General features: G+C 40.9%; 1 protein-coding gene across 1 annotated transcript in view; it reads left to right on the forward strand.

Moving 5' to 3' along the window:
• The window catches only part of LOC139647843 (CUB and sushi domain-containing protein 3-like), a 221,515-nt gene that overhangs the window by 25,406 nt on the left and 170,117 nt on the right, over positions 1–25,992 (forward strand). Inside the window, 2 exon segments of the mRNA XM_071523829.1 lie at positions 16,461–16,573; positions 24,772–24,966. Of these exon segments, the coding sequence (XP_071379930.1) occupies positions 16,461–16,573; positions 24,772–24,966 (308 nt within the window).

Below are 25,992 nucleotides of genomic sequence, written 5' to 3' on the forward strand. Positions count from 1 at the left end.
TTATTTTTCAGTTCATTTGGAATTTGAAATGCTTTGCTAATGTGAACATTTTAAGCTAGTTTTCGATGGTGCGGTACCATCGGAGAGAGCCGTTTTTTTCAGTTATGGAAAACGTCGGATGAATTCAGCAAGAGACTGTTGGCGAGTTGATGACCAGTGTTGAGCGACTCTCCCGTAGAGGTAGACTATCTGCCGCTGTTGACTGCTGCTGTTCATGGCTGGGCAAGTCTTGCTACTGGGTCGTGATCATGACCGGTAGGGGATTTTTCACGGTAGGAGGAGGCTGCTTCCTCAACGTCCACTTGGAGGTACTGTCGCCTTTCTCATTGTAGCTCAATGAGCTCTTATTATTTTTGTTTTGATTAATTTTGTGTATTCCTAGTTGTTTCATTACACACTCACTCATCAATATATTAGTTCGCACTATCAATTCTACAAGTTATTGTTAATTAATTGTTTACAAAACAGTATTTTGTATTTAGTAAAGACTAGTTGCTATTTCACTTCAGTTTTTCCAATAATAATTGATAATTTTGATTTTACTTGATACTATCAGCATTTTGAGTTCGACCAGTAAAACATACAATTGTGTGAATGATATCTAGTTTTGACCAGTCATCATTTGTCAAGTATTTAAAAAAATATTTTTCTAGTAATGGCAACAATGTTTATCTTTTTTTGGAATAAGAACTAGAACTTATCAAAATACTACCAGTCAACATTTAATAGCTACTAGTATCAGCAGTACAGTAAAAACCAAATAAGTCACTCGTAGCCTAACTATTACAATAGTGATGACTAGTAAATGGCAAAAAAGTGACTGAAAAATAAACTACTGGCTATGTTTTAGTGACAAAATTGCCTGCCATAGTATGATTGTTTACAGGGATGTCAGCTCAAGCATTTTGGGGGGCTAGATGTAATGTAGTGAGAGCAAATGCAGCAAAGCAGAGGTCAGGGGGTTGGCTGTGCAGAATCAATGTTTCTGCAGATAATCTATGATTGTTGTCTGCAGGTTGTTTATCTGCTGATGGTTTATAGGCAAACTGTGGGGAGATAAAGAGAAATGTCCATTGCTTTTCATGGATTTGTTAAAGCTGTGAATCTTGATTGAATATTAATTTAGTTTTTGAGTGTTCATATGCACCATGATGATTGTAAAAGTGATTGTAAGAGCACCTCGGATTATGTAGTTCAGAATTGATAATACTATAATAGACTGGGGTATAAAAACCTAAACATTCTGTGGTCCACAAAATCAGTCTCCCATTCATTGTACGTGTAAAAGATCTTCTACATCTGCTGCATCTTGATGACAGCGTTAACTTTAACTTTCTTTGGATTTTTAGCTCTAGAGGTCAAAGTATTGGACTGTCGTAGGCCACAGAAATAAGTTATGAATTTTGAGTCATATTTCCCTTTTATTTAGCTTTTAAGAGCCGTTGCTGATCAAGCAGTGTCTAATATAGGGTTAACAATTTGCATATGAAGCAACCAGAGACGATATTTTGCTGAGACGTTTAAATTCTCATGGAACTAATCCGGCCATTCAAAGACAAGGAGGAAAAGCAAGACTAATTCCTGCTACGAGACAAAGGAAAATGGCTCAAATTTTGATGGGTTTTTCCTGATCCAACCCCAGCCTCTAAATAGCAACAATGTTCTTTGTGTTTTAGTCACACTCTTTTTTTTTTTTTCCAAGTGGAGGATTTCATCACAATGCTGGACTAGTGTTGTGTGGCGCCAGAAAATGATAATACCATGACAGAATCCTTGCTGTGCCTCTTGGGCCCGAAACGTATGCTAGTAGAACGCCTGCTCTTACACAATTAATTCCCTCCAAAACAAAAATCACTCAAAAAAAAAAAAAAAAAAACGAACCCCGGAAGCTTTTTGCCTTTTGTTGTCTTACCTTTTGTTTAACTTCTCAAGAAAGACGGAGCACAAACTTTCCCACTCTCTCTCTTCCCGCGACTTGTTCTAAAAGATGCTTATTTCCATATGGCAACACCTGAAGTTGTTTTTCTCCCCTTTCTGTCTGTATGTTTGATGTGTCATTCGCTCAGGTGGCACTTCAGCTGGAATAAGTAAGAAGATGAACATCTGACTCCCCCTTTTTTTCTGCTTTTCTTTTTCTCCGCCATGCTAATTATAAATAGAAACCTTGATAGAGATTAAAGAGGCCTTTAATTTATTAATGCTTTTAATTAATTAAGACAGAAATTCAGAAGGGAACACGACAAAAGCTACAATGAATTTTTAACATGAAAAAGAATCGACATGCCCGTGATGGACCTGATTAGTGTGTCTCCCCATTGATCTATGTATTCTCTTTGCTCTATGAAGTTTTTTTTCCCCTCATTCCTCTCTGTGAGAGTCGGTGCTGCACTTACATTACAGTGAATCCCCCCGTGCCTGAAAATGGCTGGTAGGAGGACTCATTATTGTGCTGAAATTATATGGTGAGGAATGGTAGAGGAGGAGACGTAGGGTAATAAAGCCTCTTATTCTAGTCATAGTATTGCTCTGCACAAATAATGTCCTCATTAAGGTGATCTTTTTTGCTGCTGTTATTATGAAATTACTCTGGCAAGTACATATTGAATGCAATGTTGATGGCCTAATATTTGATTTGTTTTTATTCGGTTATAGAATCACATTTATGTTGCTACACATGTGAACAGTAACAATCCCTATGTAAAAACCCTCAGCCAAGCCCAAAGTCCCTCAGTCAAAATACTAGCATGAACACTGTCACCATGCAGCTGTGGAAGATTTGCAAATGTAAAATATATTGTAAAAGATATGAGTTATGTGTATTTGTAAGTACTTAATATAAGCACAAAATGAGGAATGGAATTGTGAAGATTAATTTTGGACAAACTGGATAGAGTCTGTGCACATTAAGTATTTTAGGACTGCTGATATGAGAGTAGTTGGCCTCGTCAGTCAAGCTGAAGTCTGTATCACCATGAGGTTTGACCCAGAGGTGGGACCAAGGCACCTTTGCTTGAGTCTTAAGTAACTAAGTTCCAAGTCCCAGTGAAGCAAGCTAAGTCAGTTTCAGTTCCAGGCTATATGGAAGCAAGCAAAGCACATTTAACTTTGAGACCTCCTAGAAATTGACATGTGAACTTCACTGTTTTACTTAACAGCAAGGATTTTATTCAAAACAAATCAGAGTTGGGGTCAAAAACGAATACAAATAATTTTGCCCCCCAAAAAAAAGATTATTGTGTGCTATCAATAAAGACAATGTGAATTGAGGCTTTCTCATTATGTGAATGGCACTTTTACTTTTTGAATTGAGTGTACTGAAAGTAAACTGGACCCAACACTAAAATATACAAAATTAAACCTGCATTGTAAACCACACATCCATGCAATTACAAGAATAATTCTTGTTTTTTACATTGTGATATCATTTAACAAACCATATTCAAAAGTTAAAACACTGTTACACAGCAGCGTGGTTAAAACCATTTTAAGTTGTGTAGTCCAGATTGTGGACATTTGGATTTAGAGGGCATGGTACAGCACTGAATATTATATTGATTTTGAACTGATATAGCAATACAAAACAATGCAAAGTTGTGAGCAAAGTATTTTGCATGCCTCCTTTTAAGACAATAAATACTAGGCTATATAATGGGAAACTGGTCATTGGTCTACAAATGAGGAAATCCATTCCAAAATGAGATGTCTACCATTTAAAAAGAAAGACAAAACAAAACAATGTCTAAATGTGTTGGCATGAAGTTAAAGTGTATGGAGTGTACCAGTCTTCCCTTTTATGCCACAGTGCAGTGGAGTGAGCGAGCACACTGTAGGTAACGTTATACACATGGATCATAGCAGTTTTTGACATGACATTAACACAGAAATAACAAAGAGAGCTAATGTTAGTTAGTCTGACATTTATCTAACATTTTACTCAACCTACCACTGTGAGACTGACATGTTACATACTGCTACTCTCTTGCTATGTTCTGTGATAAAATCCTTGAACCCAAACAATATTACTCATGGAACAACTGATGCCATTTTGTGTCAAGTCACTCGGGCTGTATCATCTTGCCTCACACAGAACACCGTGTAGGAAAATGGTACTGGCTAGCATTAGCTCCACTCAGATACTAAAATAAGAAGTTTGTGGCCTTATGATGCAGTCTGTCTGGCTGTTAGCCAGCAGTGCCCCTACAGTGGCTTGTAGCTGTTTGAAATTGTAATGTCTTGTGAGAGAGAGTGAAGTGGAGGATATGATGATAAGAAACGACGCTAATATATGATAATAAACAATGCTGAGCTTGGCTTGCATGTGTTGGAAGTAAATATTGTGACTTGCAAGTCATGTCGAGTCATCATACTGTGAGTCACAAGCAAGTCTTGAGGCATGATGTGAGAGTCTTAAAGGTTAAATGTGTGATATTTCCGCTTTACTGAAGCATGATATGACTAGTAAATATCAGCAGAGGTTCCTGAATGATTCAAACAAAGTGAACAGCCACGGCGCACAAGCTGCTGCGATTTCTGAATTCAGAGGAGCAGTCCGAGGCTGTGTGTTTTTGTTGTTGTTTGAAGGCCTTCATACCACACCAAGGTCTGTTCAAAATCTGTCAATTTGTTTTTGCCTTAATTATCGGCAAAAACACACATTGGAAAATATAATTTGAGACTTTAGGCCTATTTCTAATCGGTAGGGCGTTCTTGTAAATTCGGCATGTCTATAATCCTCCAAACAGCTTGAATTTTAATGGAAGCTGAGGCGCTGGGGATGTAGTGTTACTTTACATGGTATAGTGACCTTCGATATGTTTCAAAAATCAGGAATCATGGTAATGTCAGTATCCTAATCACGGCAAGCATCCATTGAACACAAAAAATGCACTAGCTCGGTAAAACTTATAGATAGAATGTTCATATGTTGATTCTGGAACAGTCAAACCCGCACCGCCATGCTGACGATGGTCTCGCTCTACGGAGGGCAGAGTGTTGTTGATGACAATGCTGAACGATAGAGGCCAGCATTGGACCAGACATTACACATAGACCATTTAAGTCAAGTCTCAAGTCATCTCCATATTTCCCAAGTAAGTCATAAATTGTTAAATTTGTGACTCAAGTCATAATCCCTTGAGTTGACATCTCTGGTTTGACCACTAATCACCTCTCCCCATTTTTTTTTATATCGGCCCAGGTTGTGATGGTATTCAGTAGGCTTGGCCAGTGTAAAAAAAATTAAAACTGGTTTGATATATGGCAGAATATCAGCTTACATGGGTAATACCAATTTTGACCACCAGTAGGCGGACATAAGCTGCTCCTGAGCAATAGCGGTTTGTTTTAAATTAATAGAAGAAGAACAAATGCGTGCAGTGCACAGCCTATGAAAGTTTTTGTGCTCAGAGAAAAGTTACGTTTATAAACAACCATATTATATTTATTACGATTTCATGTTGCACATTACTAGTACAATACAATTTAATACATTTGGCATCGACGCAGATAGCTTGTCATTTACCAGATCATGTGTCATAATGACAAATGTCGGTGTGCAGAAATTAAACCAGTGTAAGCTCTTACACCATATCACACCAGTGAAACTGGCAACCGGCCCAACCCTACTATTCAGAACCATTTACATCATTTCATTAGAGCCTTCAGACAAGCAAACAACAAAATTTAAAGTTTTGAGATAAGTCATGTTTTATATCTTGTTATTAAAGACTGTACATTTGAGTGACGGACATTTAGATACAGTAGTTATAGACAGTAGAGGTTGTATGCTTGTAGGTGATAAACAACATTCACGCTCCAAATACTTTAATTTGGATTTTATACAAAAGAACACAGGCTATTCATAAAATTCAAAAATGGACTCATGGCTGTTCATCTCAAGGGTTCATTATTCATCAGTTCAGCCATTTGTAACATCCGACTTGGATGACCTGAATTGAAGCTAAGTCTAGTCTGCCTTCTCCACTTAACCCAAATATACCAGAGCCACACTGCAGATGGAGTAAATGGTGGAGAAATAGAGGATTAATCACCCTTTTGTCTACACACCTGTGAACTAATTACAGTTTTTTGAGTTGAGATGATTCACATCTATCCCAATTTTGTACTTGTGTTCATCTCTTAGTCTCATCAAGAGGATTACTTGCAGATGCATGATACTGTGAAAACAAAAGATGCGGCCCCATGGAGAAACACACCACATGGAGGAGTCTATTTTCGTATCAGTGCATGGCGGATGGCGTGGCCATTGACTGCGCCTAAGTGGGAGGAGAGGCACAGTAGGGGGTGTGTCAGTAAAGCTCAAGCAGCCCAGTTCAATTTTAGTGTCAAGGATAACAGGGACTTGCGCTTGTGGTAGCGGTACACACAAGTGGTACACACGTACAGATCCAACATTTACTCACCGTTTTTGTTAATGACATGTTGACCAATGTGACTGATATAATTCCCTCAAGCAGGGAAAATAAGATGCAACAGTTGTCATTCACGTGGCAGTGGTTGAATGACTTTCATGGGGATTGTGGAGGTGGCTGCACCCTCTATAGCTGGTTGAAGCCCGCTGTACTGCTGTTAGCAAGGAAGCTCTTTAAGCTGTCCTTGGCTATTCAAAGCTTCTTGGTGCTTTGCATTTTTCATGTTTTGAACAGTCAAATAACCCTCTCTGATCAAGAAATCCACTCTGCACAGTGCACATGGTGCAGAACGTGTGATCCTCCAATACCCTAGATTAGATTATTTCGGGAAAGGTTTTATTGTATTTGTCTATACATTTTTAAATTATAAATATAGCCGCAAGCGGCCATGAAAGGGGTTCAAGCCCTTTCTGAACGGTACTGACGTCGCAAAAAAAAGTGTCAGTGGTTCTGAGGACATTGTCCAAATATATCCCTTGATATATCTGCCAAGTTTCGTGATCATTGAACAAACAGGTGTGGAGTTACGGCCATGTTTCTGTTAGGCCACACCCATTTTTGGCGTTTGCTGAGCTCCCTTCTGGCCGAATTTCACAAAATTCGGTACACATGTTAGAAATGCCATTCCAGACAAGGCTGAGAAGCTTGGGACTGATTTTGCAAGTGGACTTTGATTTACCGGCTATTATATGGTCATTACACCATAGGCCCCGCCCACTTTCACCAATGATGACAAATCTTTTGATTTTGACTAGTACAGCCTCCCTGAACATGTGTACTACATTTCATGCAATTTCTTAATCTGGATTAGGAGATACAGTTTTATGGCATTTGTGGCGCCCCCTACTGTTCAATCTTAAAACAGCTTTGCACACATGGTTATTGATGATATCTGAACAAGTGGGGGATGTAAATGGAACCATGTCCATACCACAACCACTAAAATGTGGGGTCCCACAGGGGAGCATTTTAGGTCCACTCTTCTTTCTGGTATATGTCAACGACATGAAGTCAGCCTGTGATTGCAATCTGTTCCTTTATGCAGATGATTCAGCACTCCTAGTCTCTCATCATGATAAATTAGAAGTAGAAAAATCAGAACGTTCAGAACTTCACAAAGTCAGCATCTGGTTAGCAGAAAATAAGTTGTCTCTCCATCTCAGCAAAACGGAGTCGATACTCTTTGGGTCAAATGCAAAACTAAGAAGGAATCAGTTACTTACTTAGGGTGTATATTAGACAATAGACTATCTGGAGAGAGTATGGCACTAAAAGTTCTCTCAAAGGTCAATCAAAAAATTTAATTTCTTGCTAGAATATCCATTTTAATAGATAGAAATGCTCTTGAAATATTGGCAGGGGCACTTGTGCAATGCCATTTTGATTATGCCTGTACTTCATGGTATACTAGCATCCCTAAGATCCTTAAAAAGAAGCTACAGACCTCTCAAAACAAACTAGTTAGGTTGTTTCTTAAACTCCATGTCCAGACACATCTTCTCCCTGCTCATTTTATTAGCCTCAAGTGGCTCAGAGTGGAGGAGAGAGTATCACATATTAAAATGTGTTTTGTTCACAGGATTGTCAATAATGTGGTACCCAAATATCTATGTAATTGTTTTTCTCGGGTTAGCGATGTACACAGTTATCCCACTAGAGGGAGCTCCACTGACTTTGTGCCGTGCAGTTTCAAAAGCTGTATGGGAAAGGACTCGTTTTTATACTCAGCAGCAGTTATGTGGAATGGGTTACCTGCAAGCCTTAAGTCGATTAGCTCTATTGGAAACTTTAAGTCCTCAAAGAGCTGGCTGAGTAGCACCTAAATATAACTATTAAATCGGTTGAGTTGCAGTAGGTCCTAAATACCCATCTTGTTTGTTTTAGTGGTTCATGCATTGCTAGGGTAAATGTGACTGGGTTAGGAGAACGTGGTTTTTAAGCCTGATTGATTTTGACTTATTTAGGTATAGGTTTTAGCCGTTTGTGCATACCTACGGTTTTACGCTGTATAGTGTAGTATTGACTCATGTTTTAATTGTTGAATTGGTTGGATACCTTGTACTGAATATGTATTGTACTGCTGCCTTCTCTCTACTGCCCCCCGCCACCCTCCCCCTACACGCGGGCATGCGCATACGCGCTCACACACACACACACATTCATTAATTTATGCTTATTGTGCTTACATACTCATTCAATCACTAACAGTTAAACACACACCTACACCCAAAGGACCACAATGGAAATAAGCTATTGGGCTTTTATCCTTTTGACAAATATTGTACAAAGATATGATGCCTCCTGGTGAGGCTGTGCATATATTATTTATGTATATATGTCATATATATTTTATATTGTCAATAAAAAATTTCAATTCAATTTCAACATGTTCACCAATTTTCATGATTGGACAATCTGTCATGAAGTTATAACAATTTAGCTGACAGGCCACACCCTCTCACAACTTAAAAAAATAATATTTTCAAAACTAAAGTAGATATCAAAAATGGTCCATAGATGCTACTGACCGATATTGGTGGTGATCGGTCAAACGGTGTAGGAGGAGATGTTAAAAATGTGTTTTTCAAAACAAAAAATAGCGCCCTCTTCAGGCCGATTGGGTAAATATTTGTTGAGCTAGTAATGGGTCATAGTATCTGTCATTGGGCCAAATTTAATGTCTCTGAGATGTACCAACTCACGGGAATTTGCGCCAACGTGGATGAACAATAATAATAAACCAGCACAAAAACAATAGGGTTTCAGCCCTACGGGCTTGAACCCCTAAAAATTTTAAATTAAACAAAACTAGATAATCCCACAGGTAAAATGTAGATAGGCGCAATGCAACGGGCAGACTGCAGCGGAACGAGAACAAATCTGGTGTAGCAGCTTAAAATGCTGTGCTGCAACTGGGCCAGTTTGGGTACGCAAATGTTACACATGCTGTGTAGTTAGATAGGTCAAGCTACAGAAGGACAGAAACAATAGCCTATCATGACCCTCACCCATACACTGTATAAAATAGGTACATCTGTCACTTTCATTTCAGTGGATTTAAAAAAAATTAAAAGTGTAGTAGTCCTAGTGTGCATCGTGGTGTAGTTGATCATGAAAATCTTACAAACTACGCAAAAAGCGTAGCGGTTGGCATTGCTGCATGACTGACACCAGCCCCTACCACACCTCCTGATAATGTATTCCTCCTAATCCAACCCCGTTTCCAACTGGACTGCAGTTGCCACACACACCATCGCCATTGATTCACCAAAATAGAGCCCAAAAAGTGAAGGATATTAACTTTTCTGACCGTTCACCAGCCTTTCTCCATATTACATTTCCTTTGCAATTTAAGAAATGACATTTTTTTTCATTCTCAACTCATTTATTAGAGAGAGAAGAAGGAAGAATGAATTAATTGATAGGACGATTTGACCTTTATTACTGGAGTTATTAAAACGAAATGTCAGTGTCTGGGGCTGCTGTAATGAGTCAAGACATGTCAGTGCAAAATAAGTCTATTAATCATCGCCTGGTGTTTTTTCTTTGTTTAGAGGAGCCAGCCAGCAGGAAGGCCATTATTCACCTTAGTGGGTAACAGGCATTATTTTGGCCTGTTTCTAACAACTAAAGCTAAAGGCAAGTGGTTCACTTAAATTATTGCCCTACCCATTTAGATCAGTCACAACATTTAAGGTCTCTTTCTCCTCTCCGTCTCTGTATTGTTCTATCCTTTTCTTTCCCAGGAGAGACAAAGAGGTTAAAAGAGGCATAGCAACAAAGAGAGATGGAGAAAGACAGACAAAGAGATGCAAAGAGGCAAAGCGACAAACAGTGAGCCAGCGAGAGAGGAAAAGGAATCGTAACAGTGAATGAGAGAGAGCTCTTGCGACGAAGAAACAGAGAAAGTGCGAGAGAGGTAGTGTGACAGAAAGAGCTAGTGCGACACAGAGAGAAAGACAGATGGAGGTAGAGAGACAGTGAGTCAGACAAATGGAGGTACATCATCCCCGTCTCTCTCCTCTCTCTCCGTGGCACGGCACTACCGTGAAACACTAATCAGATGGGGGGGAATATCTGACAGCTACCTTCAGGGCTGATGTAGTGTGTTCAGGTGGAAGGAAAGGCTGCATCTGTCCAGGCAATCAGCGGCGCACTGTGCCCAGGCCCACATAGTCATTCCGCTGCCACTGATGTTGTGTTGGTCCATAAACCGGAGACGCCATAAACGCTCAGACACCGGCGTCTCCAGGCCAGCAATGACATTTTTGGTTGACCTGGTGGGGTCGAATAAAGACGCAAGACAATTGGCTCCCATCTGACTCGCACTTGTAAAAAAAGCACTGTGTAATTTCTGTATGTGCGGCTGTACAGAGAGTTTTAATTGGCATGATTTTTTTATTTTATTTTGTGGTATAAGCTTTGATCAAATCCACAAAAGTTCCCATCTCGCTCGTGCCTGAAGCAAGGCATAATTGCTGTATGCTCTGCCACACTGAGGGCTTCGTGTGTGCTGTTTTTGTTTTTGAATAAGCTTTGATCAAATCCATCAAAGTACTTGCACTCAAATAATTTGTTTAAGACTTTGGATTGCCTCTTATGCACCAGCTTTCAACAAGTTGTGCCTAGTCACCATTTATGGTCAAAACAAGTTGTCATATTTGTTACTGATTGGCCTAGAAAAGGACTGCATTTCATGATTCCTGTTGGATGACATGTTTTGTGTTGTTTTCCTTGGAATAACCTTTGGCATGCAGCTATATTCCTTCATTATGGAGTTGTCATCAGGATGCTTCTCAAAATGCAATATCTAGCTAATTAATAATAAAAGCAGAGATTGGACTTTGTAGGAAGACTAAAATGGTTAATCATTTGCTTTTACTCAGACATATTTCTAAGCCCACACTTTGGTGCAAAGGGATCCAACATTGAGACTGTGAGTCCTTTCTTGTAATTGTGTAGGATATGCAGATCCTTATAGCTTCTAACAGTGCTCTAGGAATCCAATTTCCCTTTAATGGAACCTTATTTATTGAGTGCTGAATGCATACAAATGTAGTAGTTCTTTATAATTGACTTTTTTCCTTACTTTATCTGAAGTTAAGTTCTTCAAACCTCACAAAAAACTATATATACTATATATAGCATGTCTATGAATGTTTTATATAAAAATTTGCTCCCAATTCAATTCATACCTGTGGCCCAGTGTTGCAAGATATGCCACCAAATGCATTTGCAGTGGGCCAGAATTGACTATGTAAAATGAATGGAAGTATTTGTCAGATTGAAGGCTAGGTCGTGAAAATTGTATTTCCAAGGTGATAGATTTTATGACACACTTAATTGCCTATCCATTTAAGGAACTGGTCATATTTTTTCTAATTGCATATCCTTCTTGACTATGATGCCGAGAAGTGCTGTGCTTTTACCATCTTAAGTTAAAGTGAAAATGAAATGTTCTTCTAAAGTCACATTAGGCTTAATCCTATACTTAGAGTCATCCTCAATGGAAAGTCTCAGATGGAAGTGAGATTTAGTTTGCAAACTTGTCTGCTAACTAAATCACACGCTTCTTGTGTCTGAGGAGACGGCATGCCCCATGGTGTTTATTTGTTAATGACATTTTCCAACCGTTCACCTGATGCTCCCGTTGCCAAAGCAACAGGCAGCAGTGAATGCCAATTGACGTGGATCCCTTTGCCTGCTTTTGTTAGTGAAGTACTTTGGTCACAAGGCGCATGGCTTCCCTGGTTTAAAGCAAACCTTGGTAAAACATGGAATGGTATTCCATGGATTGCTTGGAACTTGGAAGCTGTGGGTCCTGTCCTGCTACCTTCAGATGACTATAGGGATTTAATCAACCTAAAGGGAAACACTCATGATATGATATAAGCAGTTGTGGATGACAGATGATGGTAAGAATCACCCCTTCATCTATCCCAGTACAGACTCTGCCTTACTGGCATTATTGCCTTAATCACATTAAAATCATATTGTTGATGTGCAAATAAACATGTCTACTGGTTGAAGAATATATATATCAAAGTGAAACAGGCAAGGATAGCATACATAAAAGGTGTGTACAGTGCGACTGTGCCTTGCGCCATGCACAATTGACCTGGTCTGAGCAGGTGGCCGGTGCATGCGCAAATCCCACTTGTCCTTGACAGTTGACACCAAAATTGCACTGTGCTGCTGGATTGCCAGTGACGCCGACACACCCCCTACTGCGCCTCCCACTTCAGCGCAGTTCTGTTTACTGCGAGTCACCAATAATCTAAATGGGCGCAGGCGAAGAAAAAATCTGTGTGCCTGACAAAAATACCAAAAAGCCCCACCATGCACAATCACAAAATTAGGGCCCAAGACATCAGGCTGCTCCTTATTTATAAAACAATAATGTTCATATGCTCCTCAAGTGGGGCTTCAGGCAAGGAATAAAATGTATATGATCCATTCAGAATGAGTATCTCTTTGGCCCTTGTCCCTCTTGAGTTTCCATTCGCTTGATTAGATGCCGCTCTGTAAATTTTCTGTCTATATCTGAGAATGGCACTAAAATAGTGTGGCAGTGGTGGAAACCCTCCCCGACCCCATCGTTCTGTTCCACCCTTGTGAAGTCAAAACAGTTGCTCAGGCTTTAGTTTGCTGGTCTAAATTCATTCTGCAGTCTTTCTAGAAGGGAGCAACAAGGATGAGATTTTTTTTTTCTGGCCAGTAAGAATTGGGGGTATGAACTATCAGAATTGTGAATGGGACAAGGAGTACAGAACTCCATTTCTGACTGACTGTGACTACATTGTCACCTCCTCGTTTTTCTCCCCGACAGTGTTTGAAATCATGTGTTCCTTTCATGGTCAGTAGCCCTCACATGACATCTTCATTCCCTTGCTGTTTGTTGCCGTAATGACTGCACTGCAACCTAAAGAAGGCTTTTGTTGTCCGTTGGGACTTTGAATCTGGGTCTACCCTTCAGTTTGTCTGGGCAGAAAATGTCTTCTCTGTATTTGAGGTGTCCAGGAGATTGAAGAATATACCTAGGCTTTAGTTGATCAGGCTTAATTTATCCTGTTGGGTTTTGCATCACCCTTGCTGCCATGAGAGTGCATCCTCTTTCCCTCCTCTCTGCTCTCTGTCTTCAGGGTGACTGCTGCTACACAACCTATAAGGTTTGCTCAGCCTTTAGTTTAATGGGCAAAATTCATCATTTGTTGTTCATCTGTCCCACTTCTACTATAGCCATCATTGGACAGGGCTTTTTGGAGTCATATTGTGCAACTGCATTGCACCCTTCCTGGTGGGTCTCATCGACCTCCTCTCTGCGAGCATCTACTCTGCAGCCACGACTGCTCTGTTCTTTTCTGTTCTGCTCAGCCAATAATTAGTTCCCCCGTGGATCCCCCTCCCCAAACTTGGGGTAAGGAGGGCAGTTCTAAAGACTACACAGCTTGACATCAAACCATGATTCATTGAAAATATATAACTCCCATGTGGAAATGGCCCTGTGACCCCCCCCCCCCCCATTCTTCTATTGGAATGGCACTGAGAGAGAGTTGTGTTGTAAAGGAAAGTAGGGGGCCTTGTTTATTACTGCTTGCCATGGCAGCAAAGAGAATAGGATCAGAGAGAGAAAAGACAGGTGTATGGACAGGGAAAAAAAGATAGGTGAAAGAATAGTGCTGGCAAGATTCACTAGATGCCCCCCTTGTCTACCAGCTCTGCTTGGCTGCTCTGAGACTGGGAAAATAAATCTTGACTCACTGAATGAGCTCAGAGAGCAAAAAAAAGAAGAAGAAAAAATAAATGAAAAAAAAAATACAGAAAAAATAAAAATATTTAGCAAAACACATAGTACCTTCCTCAGCAGCAAAATGTGGCTCATTGGATATGCTACCAAGCATATGCTGTTACTATGATAGCATGTAATCTCAATACACTACTGTGTGCCTGTGTAAAAATCTCCTAACAAGGTCACATTTCTAAGTCCCTATTTCCTCATAAGTTGCATCCAAAATTGCATCAGATAGCAATTGACTTCAAGTTGTATCTTGGCATACTGTGCAGTACCTGCAACAAAGGGTAATTATTTACTGCGAGGAGCAGCGCAGTTCACAGTGCTGTAATTGGAAACTCTATTGAAGCTGTAAATACAGCACCTTCTTCCTTGCTGTCACAGAGGGAATTTATTTATTTTTTCCACCTGAGGCCTACTATAGACATCATTCACCTAGCTTATTGTCAAGCAGAGTTGCAGTCACAGTAAGACAAACAGCAGCTGGACTAGCAATAGAAAATAGCAAGAGAAAACAATAGGGCAATAGAGAACAAGACATTTTGTTCCATGCACAAGTTCTCTTCACCATAACTGTTACATTGCCTGGCTTACGGGGGTGGAAGGTCGATAGAACATCGGCAACCGCCGCTGAGGAATGGTCAGCCACACATCTTGTTTACGACGTCGTGAAAGCAAATGGATTTGTTTGGATCTGCACCTAATTTGAAATGGAGCAATGAAGCAGTCTGTTACAATGCAGCTGCCAGCCCTTAACCACCTTCCAACAATAGAGAAGGTTCTCACTTGGGTGTTGATTGTATAGTACCGAGGATGTTATTGGTGGATAAATTGCATCACAATTCTCAGAGCAATTCTCAGTTTTATTGGAAACAAAGTGCTGCAGTATACAAACCCATAGGTGTGGTGAGGTTTGAGGTTTTTGAACATTTGTATTATTTAAAGTGATATTTCACTTTGGTAGGAAACTTTATTGTATTTTTGCATTTTGAGTGCCCACATCTCTACAGCAGTTGATGAATGTCAGCCACCACACATGGCTACCGTTGGGATATCTTGTCAGCGCCACCACTTTTAGTACTTTAATTCTGAAAGACTAATCTAAAAATAAAAAAAACATGAAGACCCAGATAGTATTGTTTCAATCTGTGCCCCAGAGCAAAGTTTTCAACAAGTAATTGTTCCTGTTTGCAATCATCAAGACTGACAGATGCAGGGAAAAAGCTAAATGGTGGAAGTCACAGCAGAGCCCGATGACACCCAGGGCTCCAATTTTGTGAATCAACGGTGCATGGCGCAAAGTGCAGTCAAAGGCGCACGACGCGGGCGCACAGGGCATTGCAACTAATTTTTGGTAATTTCGTGACCAGTGGCGTGTGGCGCACCTGTGGCGCAGTTGGAAATGGGGTGGGATTTGGAGGAATACATATCAATAGCTGTGGTAAGGGCTGGCACCAGTCATGACCAATCAAATCGCCTCTTTTCCTTCCCTTTAAAAGCAGTGTGCTCTCCGCATCCAGGCATCCACCCGAAGGTCCCCTCCACAATCCCCACTCCACGCATCATGGTGCAGACTGACAGTTCTATGTTGACAGTTCTAGTTAACTTGGCCAACATATCATTCACAAAAAGGGTTGGTAAGCTTTTGAATAGGATCTGCTCATGCGCACATTGCTTGGTAAAACCACAAAAACAGCATAACACAACTGTGCTTTGTGCCATGTGCTTTTGACATGTTCTGAGCAGGCGGCAAGTGTAAATACCTGTAATCCTTGACACCAAAATTGCACTACGCTACTTGATCGTTACGACATGTCCCCTATTGCGTCTCTCCTCCCACTTCGCTGCAGTCAAGTACACGACGAGTCACCAAAATACCACACAGACACAGGCAAGAAAAAACCTTTGTGCACCCAACGAACATGCCACTTCGCCGGCTTAAAGCCCCGCCGTGCACCATGCGCTGTCACGAAAATAAAGCCGCCAGTGTTGGGAGGTTGACTGCTCTTGAACTTGTATGGATATTACAGTATATGTGGAAGCTGAAAAGTGCAAATGTTTTACCACAGTGGTGTCTTCAGAATCTACCAAGGAGCTTTTGAAGGACTCTGAGAGGCAATGTGATCCTGTAGAATTCACTATATCATTTATGTCTCACAGTTAATCAGCTTTACAGTCGTTCTTTATTACAAGGGTGGAGTCGTGTGATTTAGGTGTCTTTGTCTTATTCTCAACAGGTTAACAGGATTTACAATCCCACCACCCGTCACCAGTTCTGGCTCCATTTTTTCACTGAGGCTTACCAGTGACTTTGCAGTAAGCGCTCATGGATTTAAGATCGCCTATGAAGGTGAGTAAAACATTATTTCTTGTTCTTTGTTGTTTGCTCTCATTAAAAATGACCATTTGTATGAAATATGAAATAACTGTTATTCAAGTTGGTGATTAAGACCGAGACAGCTCTAGATGAACTGGATCTTCATTTAGCAGAAAAATCCATTAGCCAGGAAAATGTAGATACCATTTATTCTTCGGAGAGGAAGGTGTGATCACACTTACTCCGCCTGATTTCCTGTAGGACTTCCACAGTTGAGTTATGAAAACATTAGGTACCTCAATTAAGCAAATTAATCTCATATTTTCCAAATCAACATCCCTCCCCCCAAAGTCCTGAACCTTTTCTCTGACTCCAGAGGTGCATCTGAAATCGCACGGCAGATGGCGATGGGAATTAGTTGAACTAATGGATGTGCCGAGTTATCTGTGTTGAAGCAGAGCTGAGTGCAGCGGGGAGCTGTCTAAATATGAACTATCCTTCTGTGACCAGCTCTCGCCCCTCCTCCCTTCCCCTCTGCTCCTTCATCCAAACTCCATCGCTCATCCATCTTTATATCTCTGTCTCTCTCCCTCCTTTCCTCATTCTGATATTTTCCCTGTCTTCTGTCTCAAGCTCGCCCTTCCTCTCCTCTCCTCTCCTCTCCTCTCCTCTCCTCTCCTCTCCTCTCCTCTCCTCTCCCCTCCCCTCCTCTCCTCTCCTCTCCTCTATTACTCCTTTCTAATCTCCTCTCCTGCCTCTCTCGTCTTCCTCATCCCTCTGTCTCCCTCCTCCCCATCTCCTTCAATCTTTGTCTGCTCCCCTCTTCCTCTACCTTCTCATACAAGATCCTTCATTTTATTCCTCCCAGTCCCCCCCCCCACCCCCGTCTCCCCTCCCTCCACCTGCCCCAGACCGGGCCAGTCCAAGACCTCTCCCCTCTCCATCTGCCCATCTGTGCGCTTGCTCTCTCTCTCTCTCTCTCTCTCTCTCTCTCTCTCTCTCTCTCTCTCTCTCTCTCTCTCTCTCCCCCCCCCCCCCCCTCTCCCCCTGTCTCTCCGCTGGGTAGCCTGGTTGAATTAGATCTCGTTCTTCTGGCTCCATCTTTTGCCTGCGGAGTCTTTGCTGGAATTTCACGCTGATTTGGATGTTAATCACATTTTGTTACACATGAGGCTCAGATATCTCCTGTTACTCAATACTGAAGAGTAATGAGGACAATGGAGAATATCTTCCACCGGGGTATTATATCAGCAAAATGTATGAGTGTGGGAGTCTCGGGGATTTTAGCCAAAGCTGTGTTTTGCTAATACTTCGTTAGTAACTTGCACAGTTCAGTTTCTGGTGACTTTGATTCATTCTTCATTCGCCTGAGGTTAGAATACAATACACAGCATAAATAATTAAAGAGCTGACTGAGTAGTAAAGTATTATTTACCTCTGCCTCTGAAATAAGGCTAAGGTAATTGGTGCTGTGACCTTGTTGGCTTTACCTGTTGCAGTGTAGTCCCTCTTCCTAGTCAATATTGTGATCATCATCATCATCATCATGTGAATTTACAACCTCAAAAGATGATTATCATCATAAGCATCCATTATTTTCAGTCCGAGACCCATATGACTGGCATATATGCATCACACATATTCAATGTACTCATCCATAATGTATCCATGTGCAAACCATAGTATCACACTGTCACCACTATGCATCTCTCTTCCTTGTTATGTTGATATGCCTTGCTACAGTGTATCCATGAATATGTATATGCTGCTCATTCTTGTGACTCTAAATGTGTGATGCTTGTAGACTCTCGGAGATGATTGAATCATGACTGCAGTTAAGTGGATTTGAATCTGCATGCATATGAAGGAGACAGTGAAGGACACGGCCAGATGGAGTCTCATTTCTAGTCGGCCTGTCAATCTATTGTCAAGTACGTTGGAATGCAAACCAGCTCTGTCTTTCCGTGGATTTTTACCACTGATTAGTGCTTGCCGTCCTGTCTGCCGTCTCTCGTCTGTCAGTGTGCCGCTGCAACCTTAACCTTTTCACCGCGGCCTGAAAGGGTCAAGCTGCATTTATTAAGGGATATGGCTGTTTGTTTGTTTTTTCCGAGATAGCCAAACAATAGCCACTAGCCTTGTAGCTTTCCAAGGGATAGAGATAGGCTACTGCTGCTTCGTGCTGGTCATGTACCTGGGGATAATACTATCTGTTTGCCCTTTGTTGAAGGTTGTGTATTTGCAACGGAAACATTGCAGTGACTATCTAAAACCTGCCTGGATGCGGCATTTCTACTTGCATCGAATCTTTGTAAGACAGCTGACCCATAAAACATAATTTCCTCTTTTCTCCCTGAATCTTTTCATCATTTGTCCCTTTCTGTCAATGCAGATTGTCCGCCGAGTTGAAAAAATGTAGGTGTGTGTGTGTGTGTGTGTGTGTGTGTGTGTGCGCGTGCCTTCGTGTGTTGCTTACCAGTTGCTGTGCCTTGTGATCTGACGTGGGTTCAGTCGATATTCTTTTCCCCCTCCTGCATGAAAAGCCAGCCAGGCAGCCCGGCAGCCAGTCACCCAGCCAGCTAGGAAGCCAGTCAGGCAGACGAGGCAGTCTACACAGGCGGCTCCTGTGGGGAAAGTGTGCTGCCTGTGCGCTCGCAAACACCGCCACTCCGTCAAACTTCCATCTTCTTCAAAGGGCTACAAAGTCATTAGATATACAGGCGAAATAAATAGCTCAGCCCCAGAGAAATCTCGCACCCAACTACCTCATTTACTAGTTCACATAACTCACTCGCTACCTCTGTGATGAGGGCTAATGCAAGGCTGCCATGCTCCCGCTGTGTGCGAATGTGATTCGAAGGTAAAAACTGCACAGGGGCATGTGTTATGATGGCTGAATCCCACTGCTGTAGCCTTTTCACTATTCATGTGCATCGTTGTTTTAACCCGGCCTTATTTTATACTGTAGATGGATGCTCTTCAATCCTATTAACATTGTCTGTCTTGGTTTTTCTCTGGTATCATGTTCTATTTTTGTGAGGTTTAATGCACACCGCTGTTTTGACCAGGTGTTACTTAATGGAAGGGTTAGAGATATTTCACCAGGTTGAGAGCACTCTCCCGCATAATATTAATATTGTTTGCATTTGTTTTTCTGTGGGATCACACAGTTTGTTTGCTGTGTGTTGTGATGTTTCTTTTTTTTTTTTAAACCAGGCTTTAGTTTGAAGATGGGTTAGAGATGCTTTGCAAGGTTAAGAGCGCTCCTCCAGCATCGTATTAGCGTTGTTTGCATTTGTTTGCACGTCTATCTTAAAATCTGTTTACCAGATATCATGAAGTTTAGCAGCAGCCCCTTGGTGTTTCAGAGCAGCTGTTTTCTCAAGGTTGAGTTATATCAACAATTTATTCAGGGTCCTCCAGACAGGCACACTCGTTAGCTCAGGGCTAACGCTGTATCTAAAACACTTGATTTCTTTTGGGGATTCTTCAAACCCTCATAAAAGGAGAAAGCCCGATTCATTGTTCCGTGCGCAGGCTGTTAGTCAAAGTAGTTGTCTTTTTCCCAATTTCACATTAAGAGATGTAGGGTTAGATGCAGTTTAGGCTTAGATTTTCCTTTTACTTGCAATGTGAGGCCTTATCTGAACCAAGTGCTTCAAATATCTGCAACACATCCTGTGAATTAATTCAAGGGCCTGTCTGTCTGAGTCATTAGGTATGACTTTCCGTACACCAAAGGGCATTGAGTCAGTGCTGGTATAATTACAGCTGGGATGCATCCATTACTTTTTAATTAGTGACCTGGGGTGAGTTTCTCGAAACATTTGCTTGCCAGAGCAGGTCTTTTGTTTGTTCATACAGCTCTGTCATGCACAGCTGCCAGAAAGTAATGATTATCGCAATGAATGGCTGATCATTTTTCTTTATGTCTGTTCAAATATATAATTGCCGAAATGATACACGTTTTCAGTTCTTGGAGAGAATGTGGGTCAGACCACAAAGCGAAAAAAACAACTACAAAAGACAAAGAACTATGTAAAATGTGTATACACACTAAAATAAAATCCCTCAGATGCCTTGGACAGTTTTATCGATATTTGGTGGATTTCAACAAATCTCCTAAAGGTAGGCCCATGAGCCCTATGTGTATAGCAAGCTCACACCAAAACATGTGAATAACAATGTACCCAGTAATGCAGTGGAGGGTATATGAAGCTATATGGATTGTGCTCACCTCTTTTCCTGGGCATATATAGTATACCCACCAATCACCTAATTACCATGGACAAGTTTTTAGTCTATCCTGGAAGTGTAAGTAATTGATATTAGCTACTATTAGTGTCCTCTAGAAATCTTGTATCGTTTTACTGGAATTGCCATCGTCTCCCAAAGGTAGACATTTTTATGATGCTGGGACCAAGCCATTGATAATTGTGCATTGTAAAATCAACCAATTTTGCCCAATTCCTGAAATTTTGGAGATACCAGGTTGCTGCAGGACACTGACCTTGTTTTCTTTTATACCGACATTGGCACAATTCCCAGACTACTCGTGATCTAAAGAATGCTCGGCAGCCCGGACCCAGCTCAATCCCTTCAGCTCATCAAGCAGTTTTTCTTTTGCTTGTTGTTTTTGCCATTCTGCATTCATATCACACAGCTGATGCAGAGGATTGGTTGATATGAAATGGTTGAAGCGCACTTTCCCTTTGCTATACTCCAATGATCATCGCCATCCTGTTCATGGTAAAGTGTTTTAATCTGAGGCTAATGGGTTGTGTTGTGGTGAAAGGGTTTCTGAAAATGTATTTTTTATTTTTTTTTGTTCATGGAGAGTTCTTAATGACCTCCGATTGCATGCGACGCCCATCCGTGACCAGATGATTTTCTGTCTGGTGCGGATTTGCTTGATGCAGATGTTTTCAACTCAGCAGTGCGCTGAATATTAAACCGGCGTTCTCCTCGGCGAACTCTAAAGGCTTGTTGTGGCGAATTTGTAGATATTTGGATAGCCTTTGATGTGGCGAGTCACAGTTTGTTGAACTCCACCAATTTGATTTTTCAAACAAATTAATTTGAATTTCACAGGCTCTCTGCAATTCCCATGGTGCGATGTTTGTTGTGCGTTGCCAGGGACTGTGCTGTGCCACAGCGCCATGGAGAGCACATGGCTGCACTGGAAAACAATAGTCAAGCAGGGTCAAAACGCTTTTATATTGTGCGTCCTAAAAAAAATACTATGCAGCAGAGCAACGGCAGCATTAGATATATTTTTCTATGTATGCTTGCATGCAGATAACATTCATTCCATAGTTGTTTCCGGTGTGAGGAGGGGGGTATTTACTCTTAAAACCCCTCGCTCCTGTATTTTTAAACCTGGTTTTCACTTGGAGTTGAGGGTAATCATGCCTCTCTTTAAATCCTAACCACAGGTGTGTTGGATGATACTTTCTGTATTTCACACATGCTCTGAATCCCCCTTTTCTCCTGTTTTCCACCCGTCGCAGTCTGTTGGTATTTAATCTTGCTCATAAACATCAACAGCCGCCAGTTGATGGCTGGGGATTAATATTGCATTCATCAGAGATAATGCATATGGGGGATCTGTATATGAGCATCTGCGCTGTAAAGTGGATTAGTAATTGGATTAGTAAATGATTCCTGGAAATGAATATTTGAAAATGCGACTTCACAGCTGTGTCTGTCAATGAAATCAACTTTCTGATCAGGGTCTCAAATTCACATGCACGTTCTTCTCTCTCTCTCGCTCTCTCTCTCTCTCTCTCTCCCTCTCTCATACACACAGAAAAACAAACAAACAAAATGCTCATATACAGTTTATCTAATGGAGGGGAAAAATGTTTTTTTTATCTGTTTCCTGGCTTGCCAGTTAGAATAATTAGCTGAAAACCAGATGGCACATATCGAAAATAATAATTACACTTGACTGCGTGATCAGTCACAAGCTGTAGGACAGAAGGAAGTTTTATATTCCTATCAACAGAACAACACAGGACCTGATCAGACTAATTGGGTCATATTGATCGTCAACCGCCAACATAATTCTGCAACGTTCATTATCATAAAGCCAAGCCTTTAGTTTCTAATATACACGACTATGTTGTTTTTTAAATTATAAGGTTATGTAGATATACAACAGGTGTTTTTCCATTGGAGATCTGCAAACCTGCATGTATTGAGCTGCCTCTGATTTAAGTGGAGCTATCTGTGCTGGTTTTATAACAGTGGTTATTATTCAGGCGTGGATGTGTTATTGAAGTATTGACCTGATTCACACCATTTTTAACACTTGGGGTAGGAAACTACCTGGAAGAGTAAGTAGGCCTACAGCCCAGCTCTGTCCTAATGCTGTGTACCAAGATGCACATCATACAAATATTTAGCATTTCACAGATTCTCCACTGAAAACATATTAGAAACACATGGATCTCAAGAATCCAGAGGGATGTTCACATTTTAATATAAATGTAATATATTTGGCCCATTATTGCTAGCTACCAGGGTCTAGCTTAGCTTACTATCTAAATTACTTTCCTGCTAAATTCAAGCAGTCATTGTGGTTGTTGTTCCTGGGGTTGCTAGCCTATTTGATAACTGTTAGGTCTAGGGCTATATGAACTAATGCTAGTTTTATGCCAATCTCCCACCCTGAGTGTTCAAAATGGCGGCTGTGTGAATAAGGTCAATAGAACATCATTAAAACAGCAAAAATTAAAAACAGCAAAAACATGGATTTCTTTTTTTTTAAGTAACTGTCATTATTACATGAAAGAATTATAGCATTGCACTATATTTGCTGCACAAGGAAGTGTTTTTGCTAGCTAAAGCTTCTTGGTCCTAGGGGGTACGATGGAAAACCTTACCAATATTATTATTTAGACCATTTTGACAGAGATTGACAGAATTGTGGTGTTCTAATCGAAGAGAGAAAAGTATTGGTGGATTTTCTCCAGTTGGCTGAAGGGCAATGTGTAGAAAAACATCTTGAAAGAAATACAGGGCTGAACAAACCTCTTGGCCTGTTCATCACAACTTACAGTACATCTTTATCAACAAGTTCTTTCAATAGTTTGGGAAACTGTTTATCTATCAAGAGCAATAAAATGGTGCCAAGGACGTCAAGTGTGACGAGTTCAAATTTCTTTGGCATCAACTTCTTGGTGAAGATATATATAACTTCAATATGCCATCTTGTATAAATGTGGCTGGTTAAAGGCATTTCTAAACATAATATTAATGCAGTTTTGTGTATGTAATATTATATTTCATTCTTCTTGTCCTGTTATCTATCGTATATATGTTTCTAATATCTATGCTTATTGAAAATGATGAACAGTAGTAAGTAGATACACAACAGGTAATGAGGCAATAGAGAACTGCCAGCATGCAGCAGGAAAACTGTTCATCAGTTGGTCGGTTTTCTTCTATTGGCTCTGAGTTCAGGTGCTAAGAATACCAAGCGGTTGATATCATTCATATTTCTGCAAATGTGACCTTATTGTGACCATCCTAGCATTTTTTCAGGGTTGAAGAACAATGTGTAACTATATTAATAATGTAATTTGTTTGGGGAAAACAACAACACAATGCAATATGCATAAAATAGACCATTAGGAATGGAGGTCATTTGAGAGAATTAAATGGTTGTACCACTATGTTTAAAATCTGGTTAAAAAGGAAGAAACATGCATTCACAATAACCTCCCTGGAGTTTAAATACATGTGAATATCAGTGAGAAAATTTGCCTAAAAGTAATCCCAATGAATATATATTTTTGAATGATACCTTTTTTGAATCCCATCTGGAACACTGGCTCAGCTCAGAAGCTTGAATTCTTGATCGCCAAGTTTCTAATGCACACTCTACAAAAACAATCTACCATTATTCTACTATTCTGTCCTCCCTTCCTACATTTAGAGTTGAATAATGAGTGATTGTTACAGTATGTGTGATGGCTAGTTAGCAACTGTTCCGTACATAGTACTGGATATAAGATAGTTTATTCAATAGAGTTCCCAGTGTTCCCCCTTTGTTTTCTACCATGGTGGCCCACCATGGCAAGATCATTACCTGCCAGGCTAAAACTATTTTCAAGATAACTTTATTTTTACTCTAAATGGGCTGAAAACTTGTTCTTGTACATATCTTTTACAATAGCACACTATCATTATTCTAACCGATACTGCCTTCTCTTCCCATGTCCCAGAGTTGCGGAGCAGCTCGTGTGGAAATCCAGGTATTCCACCCAAAGGCATACTGAACGGAACGCAGTTCAGCGTCGGCGACAAGATTCGCTACCGCTGCGTCACCGGCTACATCCTGGACGGACACTCGCTCCTCACCTGTGTCAACAACGCAGCTGGTGTCTCGGTGTGGGACTTCCCTGTCCCCATCTGCAGAGGTGAGGATGTTTTTTCCCACTGATGCTGAACTCTTGATCGTTTCTAACTGTGCGATGGCTGCTCCTGTCTACCAGCCAAACTGTTTACTCTCTGCTCACAACCCCATCTGTTGAGGTCAAGTTGTTTTTCTAATCGCGGAGAATTCCTGTTATGTTATCTACCTGCATGTGGCGAGCAGGTGAGCAGCCATTAGTGAGCAGCTCATTTTATGCCCAGCCTGTCTGCAGAAGTGAGAAGGAGATTGAGCACTTTTACAGTGACTGCCATTTAAAATGTTCCAGGTACGATGCAAATGCTGGCACCTCAGACAGCAGCATGATGACTAATGATGCGTCACGGCTGAACACCTCTGATAGAAACCGTTAGGAAAAGCTGTCCAGCCTGAACTTTTCTACATTATGAGTGACCATTTACCTCATTTTGCTTTGCACTTGGCAGCCCGGACTACTGGAATATTTCAGATAATATACAGCGGAAAATAGCAGAACAGATATGAGCATGACAGACAGTGCAGATTGAGCCAAGATCACGCGTAGGTGGTAAGATATTTGAAACAGTTTCTGAAAGTCTGAAATGCTGGAGGTGTAATAGATTTACTTTTCAGAAACTTGAAGAGCCTCAAAATGATTCGCTCCTCATTTTTCCCCTCAAAATTTTCCCTAACGTATTCAAAAATAATCTGTTGCCCAGGACTTGAACCCTTGTAGATGCTGTACATGGGTGATTTTCCTCGGCAAGAGCTTTTGCTCAACCACCATGGACCCAGAGAAGGAAGAACAAGCTGTAATGATGGTTTCCTTCTGACAGCTGGATGATGAATAGCTGACGGGCTCTCTTTATGTCATGCTGTTTATCCCGTGCTCTGTGTGGATGGGATCTGTCGTGACACTGACATGAATAATCAATAACTCTTACATATGTGGCAAGACATATTGTGCCGGTGAGATTTTGATCTGCTTGCATTTGCGTCAAAGTATGTAGGTACGCAGAGCATAATGTCCCTGATGTGTGTGGAGGATGTAGTG

The sequence above is a fragment of the Centroberyx affinis genome, unplaced genomic scaffold, assembly GCF_046629955.1.
Source record: "Centroberyx affinis isolate AG114_WGS23_722 - 3 ecotype Tasmania unplaced genomic scaffold, CSIRO-AGI_Caff_v1 ptg000102l_1, whole genome shotgun sequence".
Classification (NCBI taxonomy): domain Eukaryota; kingdom Metazoa; phylum Chordata; class Actinopteri; order Beryciformes; family Berycidae; genus Centroberyx; species Centroberyx affinis.